General features: G+C 31.9%; 1 protein-coding gene across 1 annotated transcript; it reads left to right on the top strand.

Annotated features, from left to right (window-relative positions):
* The first annotated feature begins 204 nt into the window (after positions 1-204).
* Positions 205-22988, top strand: LOC139504406 (basement membrane-specific heparan sulfate proteoglycan core protein-like). The gene is made up of 13 exons (XM_071294486.1): positions 205-217; positions 5829-5867; positions 7948-8052; positions 9834-10133; positions 12792-13091; positions 13965-14318; positions 15545-15844; positions 16568-16846; positions 17684-17998; positions 18499-18810; positions 20266-20565; positions 20762-21061; positions 22855-22988. Exons 1-13 carry the CDS (start codon positions 205-207, stop codon positions 22986-22988), a joined length of 3051 nt encoding a protein of 1016 aa, XP_071150587.1.
* Positions 22989-23346: the final 358 nt, after the last annotated feature.

Raw genomic sequence — 23346 nt, 5'->3', positions numbered from 1 at the left:
CAGTGATGTACAGGTCTAGCATCAATCTAAAAGGTAAGTCGGTGCATGTATTTGTACATGACTGTTATATATTCAAAAAGTAAGTCAGTACATGGATATGTACAGGTCAGTCATATAAGTAAGATGTAAGTCGGCGCCTGTACTTGTACAGCTCCGTCATGTAGATAAAAGGTGAGTCAGAACATATTTCTGTACAAGGCCATCATGAAGCTAAGAGGTAAGTTGGCGCATGTATGTGTACCGGTCCGTCCTATAGCTAAGATGTAAGTCAGTACATGTATTTGTAAAGCTATATTCTATAATTACAAGGTAGGTTAATATATGTATGTGCATAAGGCCATCCTAAAGCTAAGATGTTAATCAAATCATGCATTTGTAAATGTCCATCATGTAGCCTAAACGATGTGGTGTTTCTACTTACCAAAATGATTTTTACTGTAAGTTGTCATGTGCAGTGTAATACAAACAGTTGGATCAATAGTAAGTAAGTAAGTAAGTAAATTATTTATTATAGTGACATGTGTAAATATGTACAGATTATAAATATACAATATATGATAAATATCAATACACCCGGCCCAATGGACCTATAAGTCACCTCAAATGAAATTAAGTAATTTTAAAACAATATATCACGTTCTTCAAAATAACAAATTATTCACGAAATTATCTTTTTGTTGACGAAAGTTAACCTTTAATTAATTTTAAAATAAAAATATATAAATATTAAGCTATTTGTAAACAAAATTTCGTCTTTTAGAATATGCCTGTACAATGTATTTGGCTAGTTTTCGAGTATGGCTATGAGTATCAATATGCGGTAGTAATATCAAGTACTAGTAGAGCGATAATATCGGAGGACACTTTTTACTTTGTACAAGCTTTACCAACCCGCAATGTCCGGTTGTGACAAATGGTCCAACTCGGAGGACAAGTTGTGACAGGCTGCACTGTTGGGTGGTGACAGACTTCCACTCGGAAGAGATTGTACCAACCCACACTGTCTGGTATTTTCCCTACCGAAAACATGTGTTATTACTGATGAAATACGTTCAGGGAACATAACATAACTTTTAAAGATGATTATAGCCCAGTAACATAAGTTATCTTTTTAATCTTTTGAAAAACACAAAATAAAAGCTAATTCCGAAGCATTTAGACACATGTTAGATGAACACTATTACGGAAACAGGTTTTATATTGTACTAACACAGGCATTTAGAAGAACACTGGCCATAGTCATTATATAAACAAAAAGATAGAACATCTATATATCTACAAGAGGCCTAATGTTACAGAAATTACCAACATGTTGTCATTGTAATGACTTCAACAATGATACATACCTATACCACACAGTCAGCTATTAAACGCATCGAACTAACAAATGCAAAGCAATGCAAACGAAAAGACTATGCAAGTGTGAGTATATAAACAGTTACAATTGTAGGTCAAAGTACGGCCTTCATCAGGGAGCCTTGACTCACACCTCACCGTAAGCTTTAAAACATCCCAAAATATGAGCATATAACAATTTAAACAGAAAAAAACCCAACCGTCTATGAAACACCAATTATGCTTATAACGTGTACTTAATTGTTGAATATCTTCCAGTATGAAAATTATGATGACATCATTTACTGTAATGATAAAAACTATTGTTTCGTATATACCGACTTTTGTTTTTAAATCCGTGTCAATTTGACTTTTAAAGAGCGTTAGAAAATTTTGTTGTCTCATAGAAAATTTAAACTAAATTCATTTTTTCTTGTTAAAGATCTGGGGTGGTGTTCTCGAAAGTATCCTAAGATTCGTCCTAAGTCATAGATAAGACCAATTTTAGGACGGACTTAAGATCAACTTAGAACACTCTTAAGTTTTGTCTCGAAGCTATCTCAGACGAATCTTATGTTAGGACGTCCTAAACATATCCTAAGTCGAAATTTTAAATCGTTAAAGATATTTCTTGATAAAACATTTATTAATGACGAAAATATTTAATAAAATCGTTTACGAATTTTATAATAACATGTACAGAATAAATTGCATAATTACTGATGTAATTATATAAAAAATAGATTGTTAATTGTACTGAAAAACAATTTGTTTTGAAAAGAGGATTAAATTTTTAGTATAATCGTATCGTGAAACACGAAGTTCAAAGTTTAAAATCATGCACCTTTTCTTTAGATACGAGTTAATAACCGATGGTGCGTTTCATTTCATGTTCATTTTCACGTAAACTAATGATCAAAAAGCGAAATCAAAACTTTATTACACTAGGATGAAGATAAGATGCTCTTAGGACACCTTGTTGGGTGTCCTAAAGTTAGGACGAAAAATGAGATATATCATAAGTTAAGAGAGCTTCGAGAACACGACTTAGGACAAAGACTTGTCATAAGATAGACTTAGGACACGTCCTAATCCTAAGATAGCTTCGAGAACACCACCCCAGGTGTTTAGTGTATCTTTTATAAAACAAAAACGGAAAACTGTGACATATCGAATACTGCCAATGTAAAGAAAAAAAATACTTTTGAATAAAATCAATTGAATTTTTATAAAAAATAACAAAACATATTTTTTTCCGTATAACAATAAACTCTTGTTTTGCTAAACTATAAGACCCAAATCACATATCATGTATTATGTTAATAGTACACTAAACAAAATTAATATAATACATTTCAGTCAACAAGCTAAACAATGATTTTCTTTTAACAAGATATGATATTAAAAACGTTTGAAATCGTATTTACAAGAAAATCCTTGGTCTATATTTTTGCATTTTTATTATACAGAATTCGTGTCAAACTACCTCTTTACCACCGTATGACATTTTCTATTTTTGTTTGGTTTAATTCTTAGTTTAACTTATCTTGTTTAAGTTTCATTATGCATTGCAACGTTGATGCGATAACCTTATGAACTACATTTTTTTTGAAAATTGAATGAAGCAAATTATAATTATTTCTATGTGAATGTCAACAATCTGGACAATGATCTCGTAAACAAATATATTTAAATCTATTCAACGCATATCCTTGGTAAACCTGTATTCGTTACACTGTATAATTTGTTTATAAAGATAGCATTTTAAATTAAAATATTCAGTTTTTGAAAATATGTAATTCACTGAGACTAATTTAAGAAAGATCACGAACCCTCATTATTTAACACTACAAACACATCACAATTATCGTCATGCTTAGTAAGCATTTTTATGAAGGTTTGCGTCTAGGAGACTTCTATTTCTTTTTTTTACTAAAAATTTAGTAAGACATTTAAAAAAAATAGACCTTTAAGCTAAATTCTAGCATGTTAACTACTAGTAGTTTTTTTGCGTATTTTCAGCGTATATTTATTGTGACATGAATAAATACTCTCATTTGGTTGTTAAATAACATTTCCATAAAGCTTGATCTTTTCGGGTTTCATCAATGAAATTTGCATTAAACTACATACATTTAGGCAGCTCACGAAAAAGGTTTGAACAGAGAAGATGATCTGTGTATATGTACAAGAGTTCATTATTGTTTTGAAAAGGGGGAAAAGCGTGTAACCTAAATGCATATCCTTAGTCAATTTTTCAAACTTTTAACATTTTAAAACGCGTGTAAAATTGACTATTCAATTTGTTATAAGATGTTTAACTTTTTCTGTTAAAGGTCTGTTTTACAGTGCAAAGTTATGACAAGAAACACGCCTATTGTATAGTATTTCAACATTGCTGATTTTTAAAGAAATAAAATCTGATAAAAACATATATTTAAAGACGTAAATAATATGTATCCTTGCCCTATATACCATATAAATTTTAAATCGGAACTGTTCTCTTTCTCCAGATATTTCATTTCCGACAAATGTTTTGTTCGGTGACAATAATTGTAAGTTAATCATGAAATCTTTGAATCGTGATATTTAAATACTACAACCAACACATGCTTATTAAGCATATTAGTAATGCTTTGGGTCTAGGACATTTCATATCATTTTACTATATAGCTGGTAAGAGAAACTACTTAATATTTAAAAGAAAAAAAAAACACATTCGCATTTTCTAATTTTTGACTATCAAATATCAATTTTAATACTTTCAGTTTGGACGAAAAAGAGTTAACAATGTGAAGAAAGCGGAACCTGATAGGTTTAATCGATCGAAATGTCAACTTCTGTAGTGGACTAGTGGAGTTGATCGTTTAAACACTGTTAACAGAAGTACAACATATCATTGTTTTGGCACATCTATACATGATTATGGTCTATCAATTTTTGCATATCATGAATGCGGTATACAATAGTAATCATAATATGATAAGTTTAAGCTCAACTTAACATAAAAAGTGAAATGGTATCAATCTGAACATAGATTATATTGATCTGGTAATCCTTGTTATGTCTTTTAGTCTTAACAATTTGAAGGATAACTAAAGTTCAAATTCTTGTAGATATGCAATAATTCAACTTATTTTATAAATCATTTTTCGTTATAGCTCCATTACGCGTATTTTTTTTTTATATGATTACACCTAAATATGAGGGTTGTCATGTTGGACATATAAGACGAACCAGTTTCTCGGCTAATCTTTCGACCATTTTTTTAGTTTTTAAATGTATCTTCAAACATTTTTTGTCAAATGTTAAAATATGTCAGAATAAAAACAATGTTAATATTGTTTGTTACAATTCTATTTATTTAGATGATGTCTTTGAACTGTAGAATACCACAGGCACTCTTGCTTATCTTAGCAGGTAAAATATTATATTGCTATGTTAGATACAGTTGAAACGGTAATTTGTACTTTCCAGACACTAGGTTGCTCTTTTGTATAAATCGCTTATGCAAATGTATATGCACGTGCTGATTTGACAAACAATACCTCATTTTCTGAATAAGTCTTTGTTTTGGTGAGAGACGAATCAGGCGCACAACTGTGTTTTTTTATATCCAAATGAATATTGATTTTGAGGAGGCTCGAGGGTATAACATTTCTGAAAAATAATAAAACTAATTTGTAATTATATTTATTACTTTGTTTGTTTAAATTCGTTTTGGTCCCAGATGACTTTTAAAATGTATATATCATTGAAAATGCTCCAAATGATCTCCCTTTTATTAAGAATGCGATTTTTTGGAATAGAAATGGAAATATCTTTGTTAACCCAGCAGTGACCTATATTTTTCATCATTATTTTCATATAAGCTGTACTTGAGCTCAACTATTGTAAAGTTCGAGAGATTTCCTCTAATTCTGCTATAAGTTTAAGAGAAAAAAATGTACCTTTAAAAAAAATGTATGCTTATTTCGAAGGTAGATTGTGAGCGTACATGAACGGTGGCCCCATTATTTTATTCTATTTTTCTATTAAGAATAAGATAAAGTTCATTTATAGAAAAATACAGCGAAATTCTATATTAAAAAAAATCGATTTAGACCAGCAAGACCCCTTAACTGCCTGATGAAATTACATAAATCCTAGTAACATTAGGATTTTAAGATAACAGAAATCGGTGACTGTGGTCATGCCTAAACGCATATATTTCTTAATGTTGAAATACAAATATTTTAGTTGACAGTTGTTGTTTATGCCAGGTCATTGTTAGAAGGTGATGAAACCTCTTACTAAAAGAAATCATTAGCCGTATTATCTTTTGGCATTGACTTTTGAGTTTTCTTATCTCTCAAAAGTGTTTAACAACTTTCGTGATGCAAGGTAAAAACTGTTCTTTATGTCTGCATTAAACTCACTCTTTTATTGAGCTGTATGAGCCTAGTAAGTAATTTCCAGATTGTCTTGTAGTACTATACTGATTCTACTTTCAGTTTCTGGCAATGTTGAATCCACACTGTCTATTCTATGGGGTGAGTTTTTTTGAAAAATCTTATAAAAAGATTGATTACACATTGAGATTCAATTTATCAACGTGCACATATGACACCAAAAATGTATTCCAAGTTGTTTTAAAACAAGGACAACATATTAATGGATGTTCAAATTTCAAATCCAGCTTTGAAAATATCAACCATATTCAGAAATCAAATAATTGATGAAATGGAAAATTTAGCAGAACTTGTTATTGCTAACACGAAAGATTAAACAAATATAGGCAAACACATAAGGATACATTCAATTCTTAAAACGTCATTAAACATCACATGGAGTTTAAAATGCAATCCCATGTTTGCTTGTAATTATCAGAGGTTTGATTGCAGGTCAGGCAAGTATTCATTATAAATCGATTATCGTAACTATAATAAGAAAGTATGGATCCCTTTGTCAAGTATTAAAAAATGAATATTCCACGGTAGTTTTGCAACATATGTGTATAACAAAATCAGTGATAATATGAGCTTAAAACATCTAGAAAGCCAAATGATTTTACAATGTATCAACCTATTAAAGTGTTTCAAAAGATACCAGATGGTCATTCAAACTCATAGATAGAAAATAAACTGAGAACGCCATGTCTAAATAAAAAGACTAACATACCAATTAATAGGTATCCGATTTGTTTGGCAGAGCTGTAGACGATATCCCTTTAAATCTTCTCAGTCCCGCTCTGTATTTAAATGCTCCCAAATCAATAGAAACTAAAAGGCTACGGAGTAGTTGTACTAGTGACAAGATCGAAAGAATACATATAAAAAATAAATGTAATAAAAAAAAACAATCAACAGGGCTTTCACATGTTTCATTCCTGTTCTTCCTCTTGCCGTTTGATGTATGGTCTTCAACAATAAACAAGTCGTTCATACCCTAAAACGGTCAGGCGTCAACTTATGTAGTACCATTGATAATCACAAACAGAAGCTCACATTTTTGCTACCCAACCGTCTAGACGATCGAGGTTGACGCTTGTCCATTCAAAAGCACCAGGGATATAAGAAAAGCTGCCGTAATTTTGAAAATACAATTAAATATGCTTTGAAAATCCATCTGGCGGTTATAATTACTGTCACAGTTTGTGTGACATATATTTGTTAAACATCGCCAAACAAAAAACAAATACATACGAAAAAATAAGTTATAATCAATACATTGAAAACTAAACAACAAATGATAGTTCATATGAATAAAGTACTTGCCTTTGTCATTTAAATCAGCCTTTCGCTGCCTTATGTCCTATACAAGCCGTTTGTTATTCTGTCTATTAGTTCATATGTCCACCAGTCATTGTGTAAAGTGTTTGCTATTTTTTTTTGTAACAATTATTTGATTGACACATTCATTGCCGACAAAACATATAGTTTGGGACCGGAAGCCTTGAAGAACATGTGTAAATTTTTCACTTGAAACGTAAGTGGCAGATAGAAAAGATAGATGTTGTGAATACCTATTTGTATTGAGGTCAGCAAGTCAAAATTCACAGTCACTACTGCTTAAATGTGGTATTCTAGAAAGAAATTGTTTTCTTGATATTTTAATTGAAATAAAATACAGTTCTAGTACATGCAGTACTTCGAGAAAAATTGACAATAATATAAACAAGTAAAGGAAGAATTTGTCATCGTTTATATTTATTCCAAAATCAACAATTTCAATACGTCTTATCTTGCTCTACCGTTTTTTTTCTTCAAATTTTTCATCTGAAATACATGTATATTAATCAATAAAAATCGAATTTAAAAATAATTGGGCAACGAAGTTAAATGCAAATGTATATTTTAGACTTTGATTCACCTGCTGATCAATATACAAATGATATAAGGATGTAATTTTAAGCTACAATAATCATTTATTTTTTTCTTTTGTTATTAGGTTTTCCCTCGGTGCGTATTGAACCAGGACCTTATAATGTCGAATACGGTCAAAATATCACTTTGGTTTGTAATATCACATCAAACCCACGTCACTTCAACGTATACTGGTCACGGGAACTAAATGGCGTAACACGAACTACGTACTATGGCAGACACATTACGTTTTCTCCTGTTTTATTAGACTTAATAGACGTAACATTTGAAGAATCTGGACAATACAGATGCCATGCTGAAAATGATATTGCAACTGGGGAAAGCGACCCTGTAAATGTAACAGTGTATGGAGGTATGTATGACTGATATAGTTACTGTTTAATGAATAACAACACATTAGAGTTGCCATTACTTTACGATAAAAAAAGCTCCAACATATTGATATAACTGTACGTCAAGTTTAAAATCATTTGCGACCGATAAATAAGTTTATCTACACGGCTTAGCTCATTGCTGAAGGTTGTACGGTGACCTATAGTTGTTAATGTCTGTGTCATTTTGGTCTCTTCTGGAGAGTTGTCTCATTGGCAATAACACCACATCTTCTTTTTTTATATATCTTCATCAAAATACCAAAACTAACCGTGTTAAAACCCTAAATGATACCGAAAGAGAACACAATGATTGGACTAGCGTGCATTGTATAGTTATGCAGCCAATACTTTCTAGGTGTAAAATAGCAACCAGTACGCTAAAAGCAATCATATATTAATTATGTTCTTTTCATTTTGAAATAGGCAGTTATCTGGAATCTGACAATTAGTTATAGCATATACAATGCAGAAATAAGGAAATGAGGTATGATTGTCAATGACACAACTATCAGGTCATTTGATGATGAGGTATAATTTTAAGAGTTTATATAAAAAACTCTAAAATATATAATGTGTTTAACATGTTTAACTGGACAAAAAAAAAGAAAGAGAAAACAACAACTGATTCAAACTTATGATCCGTGAAATTGTTTAAGAAGACTATTAAGTTGAAGGTTATGATAAAAGTGATTTTGATAACAACTTGATCATATAGATACATTATGAATCCTCTAATTTTAACAAAGAAAACACACCTCTTACACGTAAAGTCATTTCATTACAATTTACTTAATATAATGTTTATTGGTCTAAAATGATTGAAAATTTGACTACCACATATGAATCAACCATGAGCAAAAGCCATACCGTATACGAAAATATCGTACAAATCAAAGGAAACAAAAAACAACCTGTGTGATGTTAAAATAGTGACTGAAGTATATAGTTAACAATTCCTCACAAATGACAAAAGTAGCGTATCTGCATTCTTTAACACATTATTTCAGTGTAACAACCATACCTAACGACGAGAAAATGCATCACTCGGCTTATAAAGTAATGTTGTGTAAAACCGATGTTTTCAGACGTCCAATATCATTCAGACATTAAATCATGTTACATGTACATTAAACATATTTTTGTAATCCATTCGATGTACCTTGTCTTATTCCATTCATAATTATAACAATAAATAGCATGTGAATATACGACATCAACTATGAAGATGACAGACAGACATAAAGGGGGAAAACACACCTTAAACAATACACAAAATAAAGAAGTATGGACTTTTGTTAAAAAGTATTATTATTTAAGATTTCTCCGTAATTGTTTTTTAATAACTTCTTGAATTTTAAATCAACCTTCAATTTGCATTCGATAAAAGCCTGTATCAATTCAGAAAAATGAAAGATGTTTTTGTTGAATAAAAGTGTAACGTCATCTATTAAAATCACGTCGATAAGGGAACCCAAATGTTGAACATTTATTTGAAAACAATATTAAGACGTCGATTAAGGGTGAAACATTATGACGTCTGATTTAGACGTCGATTTGAGGAAAGAACGTCGATTAGAGACCAGACTTGGATTTGAGTCTATATATTGTATCATTTAACCATGTTAACGTAAATAGACTGATAAAATCGATATCTACTCTAAAGTATTTTAATCAATATGAACAAATTTATAATCAATTGTTTTATATTTGTATGAAAAAAATGAATCGATTGTTTTATTCTAACTACGGCATTTTACAGGTGTTCCAAATGTTACAATTCCTAACTCAGACTATAGCAGTGGGCACGGTTGGCACCTGCAACTAGAATGTAGTATAGAATCTACTCCAAACCATACCAATGTATACTGGCAAAAACAAGTTAATGGTACAGTTATAAATATAACATCGTCTAGTCCTGGTTTTTATGGCTCAACTATCGGTTTGCCTTCATTGATTATCTTTCGGGTATCGACAGATGGTGCTGGACAGTACACATGCTTTGCTGTTAACCTTGTAGGAACTGGGAAAAGCCAAACAACTACTCTGAAAGTATTAGGAGGTATGATTTTAAGAAAGTTTTACTAACGAAGAACATTCAGTTACTCATTTAATGTTGATATAACTATAACATGTATAAGGTACAGTAGTACAGTGGCAGAAATGAGGTAGCTCCTTTATATTCGTTTCCTTTGGCAAATATATTTAATTTTTTTACCTGTTCAAACAAGTGTTATGAGACTACTAGTCTTTATATTTTAAATGCTACATGCTGTCTATTAGGCCTTTCGGAAAATTTGTATTTTGAGTAGTATCGATTAATTTTAAAAAATCGTTCTCATAATTAGCGATTGTCCATTGGAATTATCATTCTGATAAAATGGTATAACGCTCACAACATTTTTGGATGTGTTGTTATGATTATACTTTAATGTTTCATCAGAGACATCTGTTTTTTGTCAAATTTTGATGCAATTGGAAATGTAAATGGGGATTATGTAAAAGAGACAACAACCCGATTAAAGGGTATAAAACAGCCTAAGGTCACCAATTACGATGTTTCATAAGGTTGTTGTCTCTTTGACACATTCCCCATTTCCATTCTCAATTTTAGTCTTCTTTTTCTATAATATATTATTTCTTGTGATTTGCTTTCCGTCCCAGTCTTTTAATTGTATGAAAAACATATTTTTCTATAAAGACGTTTTTTGTTATGTGTTTAGTCCTTCATATTGATTCCTATTATTGATTTTTCTTCTATAGATATTGAATGGTGTTAACAGAATTATTAAGTTTCTTCTGTCAACTTTATTGGTTTCGTTCGAATATGGCAATGCATGTTTGTTTTTTCCAATTGTAATTTGTATTGAGAATGAGGGACATTCTTGTTTAAGATTTGACTTTTCACTATTCAAAATGTTATACATATCTTACAATTTTGATATTACTTTTATTGCAAAGAGCTTTTGGTTTACACATTTCGACATTAGTGGACTCATCCGTGACACCTAAATAAAATAGTCAAAAGGACAAAATTACTTAGAAAAGAATAAAGGTGCAATAACGTTAACAGACATGTATTTGTTTGCGGCAACGAAATATCTCGCCTTTGAAACAGCTTTCAGGCCTGGCAGAATATACCTACCCTTTGCATTTATTCGAAATATGTTCAAGCCCTGAAAAATTACATGACACAATTTTAAAAATTGATAACCCATATGAATCAAGACAAGTCGGCCACACCCCTACAAAAATAGATTAATTAATAAGAGATTAATTATTCCTCCATAGTCTGGGAATACTTTAAACGAACTAGTTAACTAGGTGCACCCTTGATTGTATTTCTCATTTCATCTTTTATATATTGACTGTTAAGGATATTACTTCATCATAATTAATCTCCCAAATTTTATTTCAAGGATTGAATATGAAATGCTTCAAGATGAAATGATTGCATTTTTAGATTATCGTAGGTAACTCTCTTTATAATATTTAATTGTAAATATTTGGTTCTTAATGCAAAAAACTAAATTTAATACATTGATTTAATGTTTAAAAACTCGTGTTGTAGGAGATATATTGCTCAACTCCAGCATATTAAATTATACAGAAGTATATGGTTCGCAGGTTTCACTGCGGTGTAGCGTCACATTCGAAACGGAGTTCGGACCTGTAAGTGTACACTGGAATAAATACAAAAGTGGTGATCGTTATCCTGAACATCCTGCATGGTATGGAAATGACCACTTAACTTTTCACAATTATTCTGCTGCAATACCTGAAAAAGATGGTTTCACGATTAACCACTATTCTCTTACAATAACATCACTATCATTCAAGGATAATGGCCAGTACCTCTGTGTAGCTAAAGATCAGTATTCATTTGGGTCGAGTCCGTCAATTCATCTGCAAATAATCGGAGGTTAGTGATTAACAATTGTCAGTAAAGTCTTGTGAAATAGTAATCAAAAATGCATACTGAATATGTGAAAAATATGAGTGATACATATAATGTATTTCATGTATTTATATATCCTTATTTTAACATGTTTAAGAAGTTTTGAGGGTTCCTGATAAACATACTTACATTGTGTTATGCTACGTATCTTTATATATATCCACACACTATCAATATAAGAAGATGTGGTATGATTCCCAATGAGACAACACTCTTTAAAGTTTAAATAAAGGGGATGTAAGCAATTATAAAACAAAAACGGTCGTTTTAAGATATGTAAATACACATATCAGCTGTCGTCAACATTTAGTAGATATAGGAAGATGTGGTATGAGTGCCAATGAGAATACTCTCCATCTAAGTCACAATTTTCAAATGTAAACCATTATAGGCCAGGGTAAATATAACAAACATATCAAACAGAAGGTAATCACATAATGGTTCTGAATCTCAATCATATGAGAGTTTAATATATCAATAAAATTACAATATTTCTCAATACTTTGGTCATTGAAATCTTAGACGATATCTAATGTTGATCCTGTATTGATTTAACAGTTAATCCTCTTGATATAGTATATTGATTCAGAATCATGATATTATAAACCGTATGGTTTATATTTCAAATATATCTATGCTTTTTAATTCAGATATGAAAACATCGAATAATATTCAATCGCTTGTTGAATTGTTGTTGCCTCAGAAGTTAATAGGTTCTATCAACATTCACAAATAATTTTACCTGTTTAATGCGTTTTATAGGTGTTCCAAATGTTACAATTCCAAATTTGGAATATAGCAGTGGGCATGGTTGGTATAAGCCTCTAGAATGCATGATCGATTCTTTTCCAAATCATACTGATGTATACTGGCAAAAACTATCTAATGATATAGTAACAAATATAACATCTTCCAGTCCTGGTTTTGAAGGAGCAACGGTCACTTCGCCTTCATTGAACATCACCCATGTATCGACAGATGATGCCGGACAGTACACATGCTTTGCTGCTAATATCGTAGGAACTGGGAAAAGTAAACCAACTACTCTTACAGTATTAGGAGGTATGATTTTAAGAATTTGAACAATCGAGGAAAATTCAATCAGTACTTTAATGTTCATATAACTATAATAATTAGGTAAGAAAAACTTAAGTTGACGTGTTAGATAGTTCCTTTCGATCTTTATTTTGTAAGATCAACATTTATTTGATGTGACAGAAAGAGTTGTTATAAGACCAATAGTCTTTATTTTAATTGATGCAAGCCGTTTATTAACCCTTACTTTAATACTTACATTGTGTTGTATGTGAACTAGTATAATTAATTATAGTGTTATGCGGTTGTCCGTTTGGATTACTATTACATACATTGAGTACTCTGCTCACAATTGAAATCGTGGCTCTATAATTATACAACACGTCATTGTGTTATTGTACTATGATAAATTTGTGTATTCTTGATTTTAGTTTTTGCTAAAATGCTTGGTCTATATGCCATATTGTGCTTCTTTGTTACATATTTGATTATAATACAATGCTGGTTGCTGTACCCCTATTTTTGACATGCTTACTTATTATGTATGTTTGTTTTGTTCACGCATCGGTGTCAATATATATGAATTTGATACGACTGTCATATAAGTGAGAGGTTTAGTTAGCTATAAAACCAAATTTAATCCATCATTTTCTACATAAGAAACGCCTGCTGAATCTTAATTTTTTTTCTTCAAAATCCTGATTAATGTAATGTGTCGCCATTATCATTTCAAGGATTAGATATGAATCAACTGAAATCCTTGAACATAAAATAAGTAGTTGTAAACTATAATATGCGACTGGGTGTACGATTATTGATTTGAAATATTTGTTTCATATAAGGGGTCACTTTTAAATCAAAATAAATTGATTGTATACTATGTAAATATTCATTTTGTAGGAGATGTATTGTTCAACACCAGCATAATTAACTATACAGAAGTATATGGTTCAGATATTACACTCAGTTGTAGCGTCACATTCGAAACTATATTTGGACCTGTACGTGTATCCTGGAGAAACTACAATACAAGTAGTAAAAGTTTTCAAGAATATCCTGCATTGTATGGAAATGACCACGTTACTTTTAACAATCATTCTATTGCAATTCCTGAAAAAAATGGTTTCACAATGAGCCACTATTTCCTTACAATAACAACACTTTCATTTAAAGATGATGGTTGGTACTACTGTAAAGCTAGAGATCAGTTCTCAATTGGATCTAGTCATTTCATTCAGCTGCAAATAATTGGAGGCAAGTAATAAACTGATGAAAACTACAAGTGCTTCACATCACACACACACACACACATACCTATCATGAGACGGATTTCGTGTAATTATTCATGTATTCACATATCCTCACTTTAAAATGATTGGCCGTTCCTGATGAAGATACATATACAAACAATAAATTATGTTACGTATGTCAATAAGTTCATACTAGCTATGATATAAATATAAGGAGGTGTGGTATGATTGCCAATGAGGCAACTATCCACCAAAGATCAGATAAAGTGGATGTAAGTAATTATAAAATAATCATATTAAATTAATAATGTGATTTTGTCATATTCAATCTTATCTGCATCCAAATAGCATATTTAACAGTGAGAAAAAAACATATAACAAACACTTCTAAACTTTTGAAACAGTAATGATAGACGTTTTGTTTTTTGAACAGTCGTAATGTAAAAGTATAGATTTGATTTTAGATTTTTTTGTGTTTTAACGCCGCATTTAAGCACCTCATTTAAACTAAATCGTGGCAGCCAGATTTTATTGGTGGAGGAATCCAGAGTGTTTGGAGAAAACCACCGACCTTCGATAGGAAAACTGACATTCCTTTTCAATTAAGATTTGAGTCTAGTGCACTCGTAAGAGCGGATTTCGAACTCACAACCTCAGTGTTGACCGGCTAGTGATTACAATAGTAACTACTTAGACCGAGGCCCCGTAAAAAGTATAGTATACTCGTACCATCATTATGGGATAAATCAACACTTACTTACAATGCATCTTTTCATAGTGATCTGAGCGTCACTGATGAGTCTTATGTAGACGAAACGCGCGTCTGTCGTATTAAGCCTATAAAAATTTAAGCCGGGTACATTTGATAACTATTTAGACAATTTCTAACGATAATTTTATGAAATCGATCAAGCTGTGTTTGATTCAGAATTACTATTAGTCGTTTCCATTTACAAGATATAATGATTTTATTAGAGTTAGGACAACACCATTTGTGACTTTCAAAAGAAAATAAATATGTAACTGAAAAATATGTATGACAGAAATAAAACATTTAACGTTTAGATTAATTCCTAGTATTATAATATTCATTACAATTGATAGATATATTTTTAAACGGTACAAAACCGATTACATTTCCATCTATTGTTGAATTAGTATTAACTTAAATGGATTGTTTGTTTCAACATGGAATAAATACATAAAATTGTCAGTTATTGCATGTTACAGGTATTCCAAATGTTACAATTCCAAATTTGAACTATAGCACAGGGAGTGGTAGGCATTTTGTACTAGAATGTATGATCACTTCTGTACCAGATCATCACGCTGTATACTGGCAAAAACTATCTAATGGTACAGTAACAAATATAACATCTTCCAGTCCTGGTTATGACGGCGCAACGGATACTTCTCCATCATTGAACATCACTCAGGTATCGACAAATGATGCAGGACAGTATATGTGCTTTGCTGTTAATTTCGTTGGAATTGGTAGCAGCCAAGTAACCACTTTGACAGTAGTAGGGGGTATGGTAACTGTTAGTAGTAGACGTTGCTTGAAAATTGCATCCGTATATAAAATCATGTTTGCATGAAAAAAAACGCGCATAAATCGGTAAAATTATTGTAATATGGACAAAATTATAAACCAAAATTTACAACGGATTTTTTTTGCCAAATACACATAAGTTCATCTCTTCCAATCCTTATTTTTTTGGAAACTTTATTATAATATAAATTTGATTGATAATTTTGTCCGTATTACAATAATTTTACAAATGCATATATGTTTGAGACATGCGTTTTGTTGTTAAGTTATACATGATGCAAATCACACATAAATGTGTATATTCATTACTTCCCCGGTGCATTACAATAACCGTTGCTAATTCATTAATCGCTAAACCAAAGTTTTGATATGGATTATAATATAGTTTAATTCGTTTGATACTGTTGATCATATGTAATATTTGTTTATTGTTTTGTTCAGTTCTTTTATCGTTCTGTTGCACCACTGTCCCCGGATTAGCGGGAGGATTGATCACCAACTAGCATGTTTGACCGCACGCATTCTGTATAATATCGTGCTTTTTTTGTTAAATTTTAGCTGTTTTTTCTTCTTCTAAATAATGATAAATGTAATTTGTGTCCAATTTCATGTCAAGGTTTAAATATAAGACAACTGATCAAATGTTTTAAACACGCAATGTCTGAAGAATTTAGCAATATAGAATTCAAAACTTTTTTCAGGAGATATAGTGGTCAACTGTAGCAAAACTAACTACACAGAAGTATATGGTTCACATGTAACACTTCACTGCAGCGTCACATACGAAACAAAATTTGGACCTGTAAACGTAACCTGGTTTAAATCTAATCAGAGCGGTATTAGCGTTCCTGTACAGCCTTCATATTATGGATATGGCCACGTCACATTAAGTAATCATTCTGTAACAATTCCAGAAAAAGATGGTTTTAAAATGGACCGCTTTTTTCTGGAAATAAGATCGCTTAACTTCAGAGATGATGGTTCGTACATTTGTTCAGCTACAAATCAGTTTTCATTTGGATCGAGTCCGTACCTTGATTTGAAAATAATCGGCGGTTAGTAATTAATAAATCTGCTAGCAAATCTTTTGACAAAGTAGTCAAATATATATATAGTTCAGTATTTTTATGATTTTACTTTGTAAATGGAATAATAAAAAGAAACAAAAGTGGTATAAAAAGTCAGGAAAACTACAATAACAGTGCATAACGGAGTAATGACAAATAACAAAAGTCAACAAGGACCCTAGAAAACAAAACAAATATTGATCGCAAGAAGATGTTGCTCATTTTGTATAAAACTCGGTAATAAGTCTTATTCTGCATGTCACACCCACTTAAAAGAGCACAAAACTGCAGTTATGGCAATTGTAACATATTCTTCGTCATCTGTGAAAGAAATATTCCTTACTATTCAGACGCCTCGTGTATCGACCATTAACGTTTTGATCGAAGAAACTATGTATATATCAACGCATAATATCAAAGGATGCGTCTATCGTAAACCTGAGGAAGTTATTCATGTATGCACTTGTATAAAATATGGAATGAGCGCGCCTGATTCAGAAATATTGACATAATCATTTGGGACACGTCAAACATTTTAAGCATCAATCATCACACAATCGCGCACAAATAAGAGATATTTTTTTCTATATAACATATCATGCAAATACACAAATCCAAAAATTAAAATTAGGGTATGCAAATGTGATTCTTTTTTCTTTTATCTGCATTCAATAACAAAACCGCCCTTTTGTATTCTTCTTTCATTCTGATCACATATAAGTTTTCTGCAATTTTGTTTTTGCCTTTTAGATATTCCCGTTGTGCACCTTGAACCAGGACCATTCAATGCTAGCCGTGGTAGTAACATTACACTTAAATGTAACATTACATCTGTTCCGACACATTTTAATGTATATTGGGAAAGCGTATCGAATGGTGTTACTACAACTTGGCATCTGGGAGAAACATACAGAGAGTCTGATGAAGGCGAAACACACTCAGAGTCTGTAGCATTACTGGTTCTTGATAATGCATCATCCAGTGACTCAGGACAGTACATCTGTTTTGCAGAAAATGTACTCGGTACTGGTAAAAGCAAACCTGTTAATGTCACTATATATGGAGGTAAGATTTCATTCTTGGGGTCTAAATAATATAGCTGTTATTATCATGTTAATCATCTGTTGAATTACTCTACATTCTTTTAAGCTAAATACATGATAGTATGAGAAGTAAAGAAAGATAAACAATATGAGGAGTTTCATCTAACCACATTATCGTGTTTTTGGATTTCGTGTTTGTCAAATTGAAAAGAGAAGCAGTACACTCATGCTATAAACAAACGAGAAACACATGTTGATGAAATCGTCTTCGGACAGTTGATGTTCGAATCAGTGCAGAAGTAAGATTTTCATGCTTGAAAGGAATAATACTTCATCATCTTTATATTACATGTATAATGGATTGATGAAATGTAATGCTGGCATTTTTAATTATCGCTTTGTAAGACTTTCACTTATAAAGATTTTCAAGAAAAAGCTTATCGTGACAACTTACAATCATTTATGTTTGACAAATTAGGATTATCTTACACACAGTAAAACAGTGACAATATTTCATTGTAGACCAGAATCATCCTAAAGTAAACATTCAATCAAACCAATATTTTGTGAAAGATGGCAGTCCTCTCACAATTGCAAGTTCAGTTCGAACAACGGAACTAAATCCTGTTTCTGAGGTATATTGGCAGTTTAACAATAACGGTGTAATAACAAAGATTTCAGAAGAAACGGACGGGATAAACGGAAGCACAATACAAATGCCATCACTCACTATTTTGAATGTGACATCCTCCGAATCTGGAATCTACACCTTTTACGCTAAAAATGATATCGAAACAGGACAAAGTAGACCAATACATGTTATTATTACTGGAGGTAATACTCATATATTCAGGTTTGATATGTGTTTCATTATTTTACATTGACTAGAGGTATAGGAAGAGGGTTGGATCTCACGAAACATATTTAACCAAGCCGCAATTTTTTGCATGTCTAAATTAGGTGCCTCTGGCCTTAGTTAGAATGGTATGTTTTTATTAACTTTAGTTCATTTATATGTTTCGGGGTTTTGTGTGACTTTTATTTTCACTGAACTAGCTCACAATTTTATCTAGGGGCCAACTTCTCCTTGTGCGGTTTTTTTTCCATCTGCGTTTCAGACCTATTGGTGGCATATATTAGACCGTTGATTTTCCCGTTTGAATGGTTTTACACTGGTGATTTTGGGGCCCTTTATAGCTTGTTGTTCGATGTGAGCCAATGCTCCTTGTTGAAGGCCATACATTGAACTATAATGGTTTACTTTTATAAATTGTTATTTGGATGGAAAGTTGTCTCATTGGCACCCACATAACAGTTCCTATATCTATATATTATGTTGTTGGTTTTACTATTCATTTGATAACGTCTATTTTAGTCCGTGTTTTATTGACCTTCCATTTATTTGTCTTTTAGTTCGGTATTTCTGTTTTCCTTTTTCTTGTTTTGCTTTTTTTCAATATTTTATTCGCTATAGTTTTTCAATACGTTCTATAGTTATCAAAAGTACCAGGATTATAAATTAGTACGCTAGACGCGCGTTTCGTCTATACAAGACTAACCAGTGACGCTCATATTTAAATGTCATTTGTTGCAAATGTTGCAGGAATTTCCAATATTAAAAAAGGAAAATTAAGATGACTGTGATCATTGTGAGAAATTATGAAAACAAGCGGCAGTAGTTTATCGGTGTTCAAAAGTCATACATTGATGGAGAGAAATCAAATCCGGGTTGCCAACCTAAAACAGGTGGAAACAAATCATCAAGAAGAGGATCACAAAGGAACAAAACGAACACTGATGTGCAACAAAAACAAACGCATCATACATAGAAACAAACTACCACTTTCCTGATTTGGTAATGGACATTTTAAGAAAACAAGTTGCGTTGAACTTTGTTAAATAACTAGCCAAAACCTCCCGCTTTATAACAATGCTAAATATCAGAATGACTATACACAAATGATAAAGACCACGTTAGACCCATTCACCGTATGAAATTTATCAACGTCAATGTGTCAGAATCAATGTTGGCTCTTTGTGACCCACATCAAATCTAACAGGAGACAAGTTTTATTTGTAAGACACGCGTTTCAATCAAAAATAAAAATGAATAACCTGTTTAGTTTTGTATTAAGCGTATTATTTCTTGGCATATTTCTTCTTTGTTTTTACATTTATTTGTTTGTAGCGAATATGGTCATTATAGTGTACAATTATAATTGTATCCCTCAAAGTCATCTTATGCCACAAATGTCCAATGAAAAGTAATTATCCGTATTTTGTTTTCAGGTGTGCCGAAGGTCTCTGTTATCAAACCAAATTATACAGCAGGGTATGGAGAAACTGTTACAATGTTCTGTAATATGACTTCTGATCCCATTGTCACAAATGTTTACTGGGAGAAAGAATTTAACGGCTCGATCATAGTCATAGATAACTTAACAACAGGAATACAAGGAATTTCTGTAGATGCTCCATCGATTACTATAGTGACAACCACTACATCAGATATAGGAAATTACAGATGTATAGCCATAAATGATGTCGGCACAGGTTGTAGTGAAACCACAAGGTTGGAGGTCATTGGTGGTAAGAGTATTTTAAAGATTCTTTGTTTTTGTTCTCATATCTGCTTTTCAAATATACTATTCAATGTCAATTCTAAGTCATTTTAAAGGTTCTGTTTATAATTTTGCTGATACAAATGTATCAAAAACTAGATAAGTAGTACAGAAATGAAGTGAATATATTTAAGCCCCTAAATTCAATCTTCGTTATGTTTCAGAGCTACCATCTGTCAGTATCACAACGAGTTTGTCACCAGTTAACTATGGCGAAAAGGTACACATAGCATGTGTTGTGACCGGTAATCCCCCTCCTACCCAACTTTACTGGGAGAAAGAATTCAATGATATAAAAACAGTAATACATAACGGCACCATTAATACGGAAGGAATAACGCCAGAAAATCCATCGCTAATATTACTCTACGCAACAGATTCGGATGAAGGACTTTATAAATGCTTTGCCGTCAATGAATTTGGAAGGGATTCTAGTTCATCAGTTGAACTCAATGTCGTTGGAGGTAATTTGTCTTAAAGGCATATGATACAGTAGAGATCCCGCGTTGATTTTTTCTTAAAATTTTGATAGAAGGTCAATTTCAATGTGCACTTTTCAAATATGCAAAGAAAAAAGTACCTTCATGACTTACTTTTTGAGGTAATTTGGTTCGAAATTTGCATATTTGGAAGAAAATCCCTGAAACTTCCTAAATAAGGACTTTTAAAGAAAGTAACAATACTTTTGAACGAAACTTAACCGTTTTTTTTTTGTAAAATGTTCCTTTGATCCATGGCATCAACATGCTGAAACAGTTTAAGGTTAAATCAAATCATCATTTTCCGGATTTAGATTGCTATATCCGAAATAAAGAAATTGACCATATTTTTGCGTGTGTTCGGAAGTGCAGAAAAAATTTGATCGTTGTTTTTTTCCTGAAATTTTGGCGGAGTGTTCTTGAAACAATATAGTGGGAGATATTATGGACATAATTGTGCAAATCGTGATACAAGCATGGAATTTGGTATAAAGGTTAACTAAATGATACTTATAAAAAATCCGCTGCTGGCCAGAAAAAATAATCATTTTTTCAAGATGGCCACCACACATTTTGAAAATGGCGTCATAACAAATTAGCCAATATTTGTTAATCCTTTGAAAGGTGTGTTATATGTAAAATCCATTGTTAGATTTGATAAAAAGAAAATGACATTTCATAAATAACGACTGGACAATACATTAATGTAACTTAAGGTGACTTCCGGTTTCAAAATGTCGGCTAACGAGTCAAAAATTTTGATTTTTTTTACTTTCAAGCAATTTTACAAGGGGTTTTAATCCTTGAAAGATGTGTTATGTATAATTCAATGTAAGATATGATAAAACGTTAAAAACAGCTCCTTAGTACGACAAAACAACACATAACTGAAGAAAAATAGTGGTTTCCGGTCCAAATTAGATGCAAATACGTAAAAAATATTTTAATAATTTTCATCACCTTAACAAGTAATAACACAAGCATGAAATACAAGCATGAAATTTGGTATACAGGTGGACTAAACGCTAATTAAAAGAAATCAGGTGCTGGCCATCAAAAATTTCCATTTTTTCAAGATGGCCACCGATCATTTTGCAAATGGCGTCATATCCAGTTGTAAATCTTTGAAAGTTGTGTTATAGGTATAATCCAATGTAAGGTTTTATTAAGCGTAAATTACAGTTCCTAAAGTACGGAAAAACAACACATAAATGACAAAAAAGGGTGATTTCCGGTTTCAAAATGGCAGCAAAATTTTTGAAAATGTATTTTTTTATAATTTTCATCAACTTAACAAGTGATATCACATTCTTTGTTACGATTAAATGCCTAGTTTTGTTAGAAAGACAGGTTCGTTATCTTAAAAATTATCGGACAGTAGCCAATAACAAAACTCGTACAAGGAAGGACAGAACGGTAGCATTTACAGTCACCAACACAACTGGATTTTTCGCCTCCTCATTTCAAAAGTTACCGACAGGAGGATGCAACTTTAACGGTAGCCGAAGAAGTCCTCGATTTTTTCTTTCATTCAACCCCAGTGTTCATGAATTGGTACATAAATCAGGCTGAGCCCAAACTTATCCTCCTTGATACGCTGCTCTTTGGATGTGCTCCGAAAAAAACCCTCTTGTAGGCGGAACTACATCACAATGCCGCTGCTTCCTGGGTAAAAATTTACATCGTGCCTCGTTAACAGCAAATAGTGATGTTGTTCTGTCATACATGATGCAAACAAATACTTCTTTTATGTCCTTGTATGTGTCTTTATACTTCAGCAAAGAAATATGTACGTCCCTTACATGTTGAAATACTTCCTATGTCATCAAAACAGACATATTCCCTTAGTGTCACATGCACTGAATGTATGAATGAAAAGAAGAGTAGCTACACGAGGACCAAACGCATTTGATATATCACGTACAGGAAGCCATCAAAAGTCTTCATTCCTGCCAAAACCTATTCACAGTTGGTTCTACCATATTTTTGGAGTGCTGCAATTCTTAATACTACTACATCTGTGTCGGTGCTACCTTAAATTACCATCCTACAACAATTTTCATAATCCGGCCGAACATGGACAAACATTCGTATATCTGCTTCTCCATGCTTACAAGGGGTAGCTGGAAAGTATCCTTATTAGTCTCCACAGAAGCATTCTGTCGGCAAGACACTTGAAAAATTTCGTTTCGTTGTCATCTTCATAGAGAAAACTACTCCAGAACCCTACTTTTGTCTTCTCACATCTAGCCTTTCAATGATTCATTTAG

The sequence above is a fragment of the Mytilus edulis genome, chromosome 14 (assembly GCF_963676685.1).
Source record: "Mytilus edulis chromosome 14, xbMytEdul2.2, whole genome shotgun sequence".
Lineage (NCBI taxonomy): Eukaryota > Metazoa > Mollusca > Bivalvia > Mytilida > Mytilidae > Mytilus > Mytilus edulis.
Note: the sequence above shows the minus strand (reverse complement) of the source record. Positions and strands in the feature narration are given on the sequence as shown.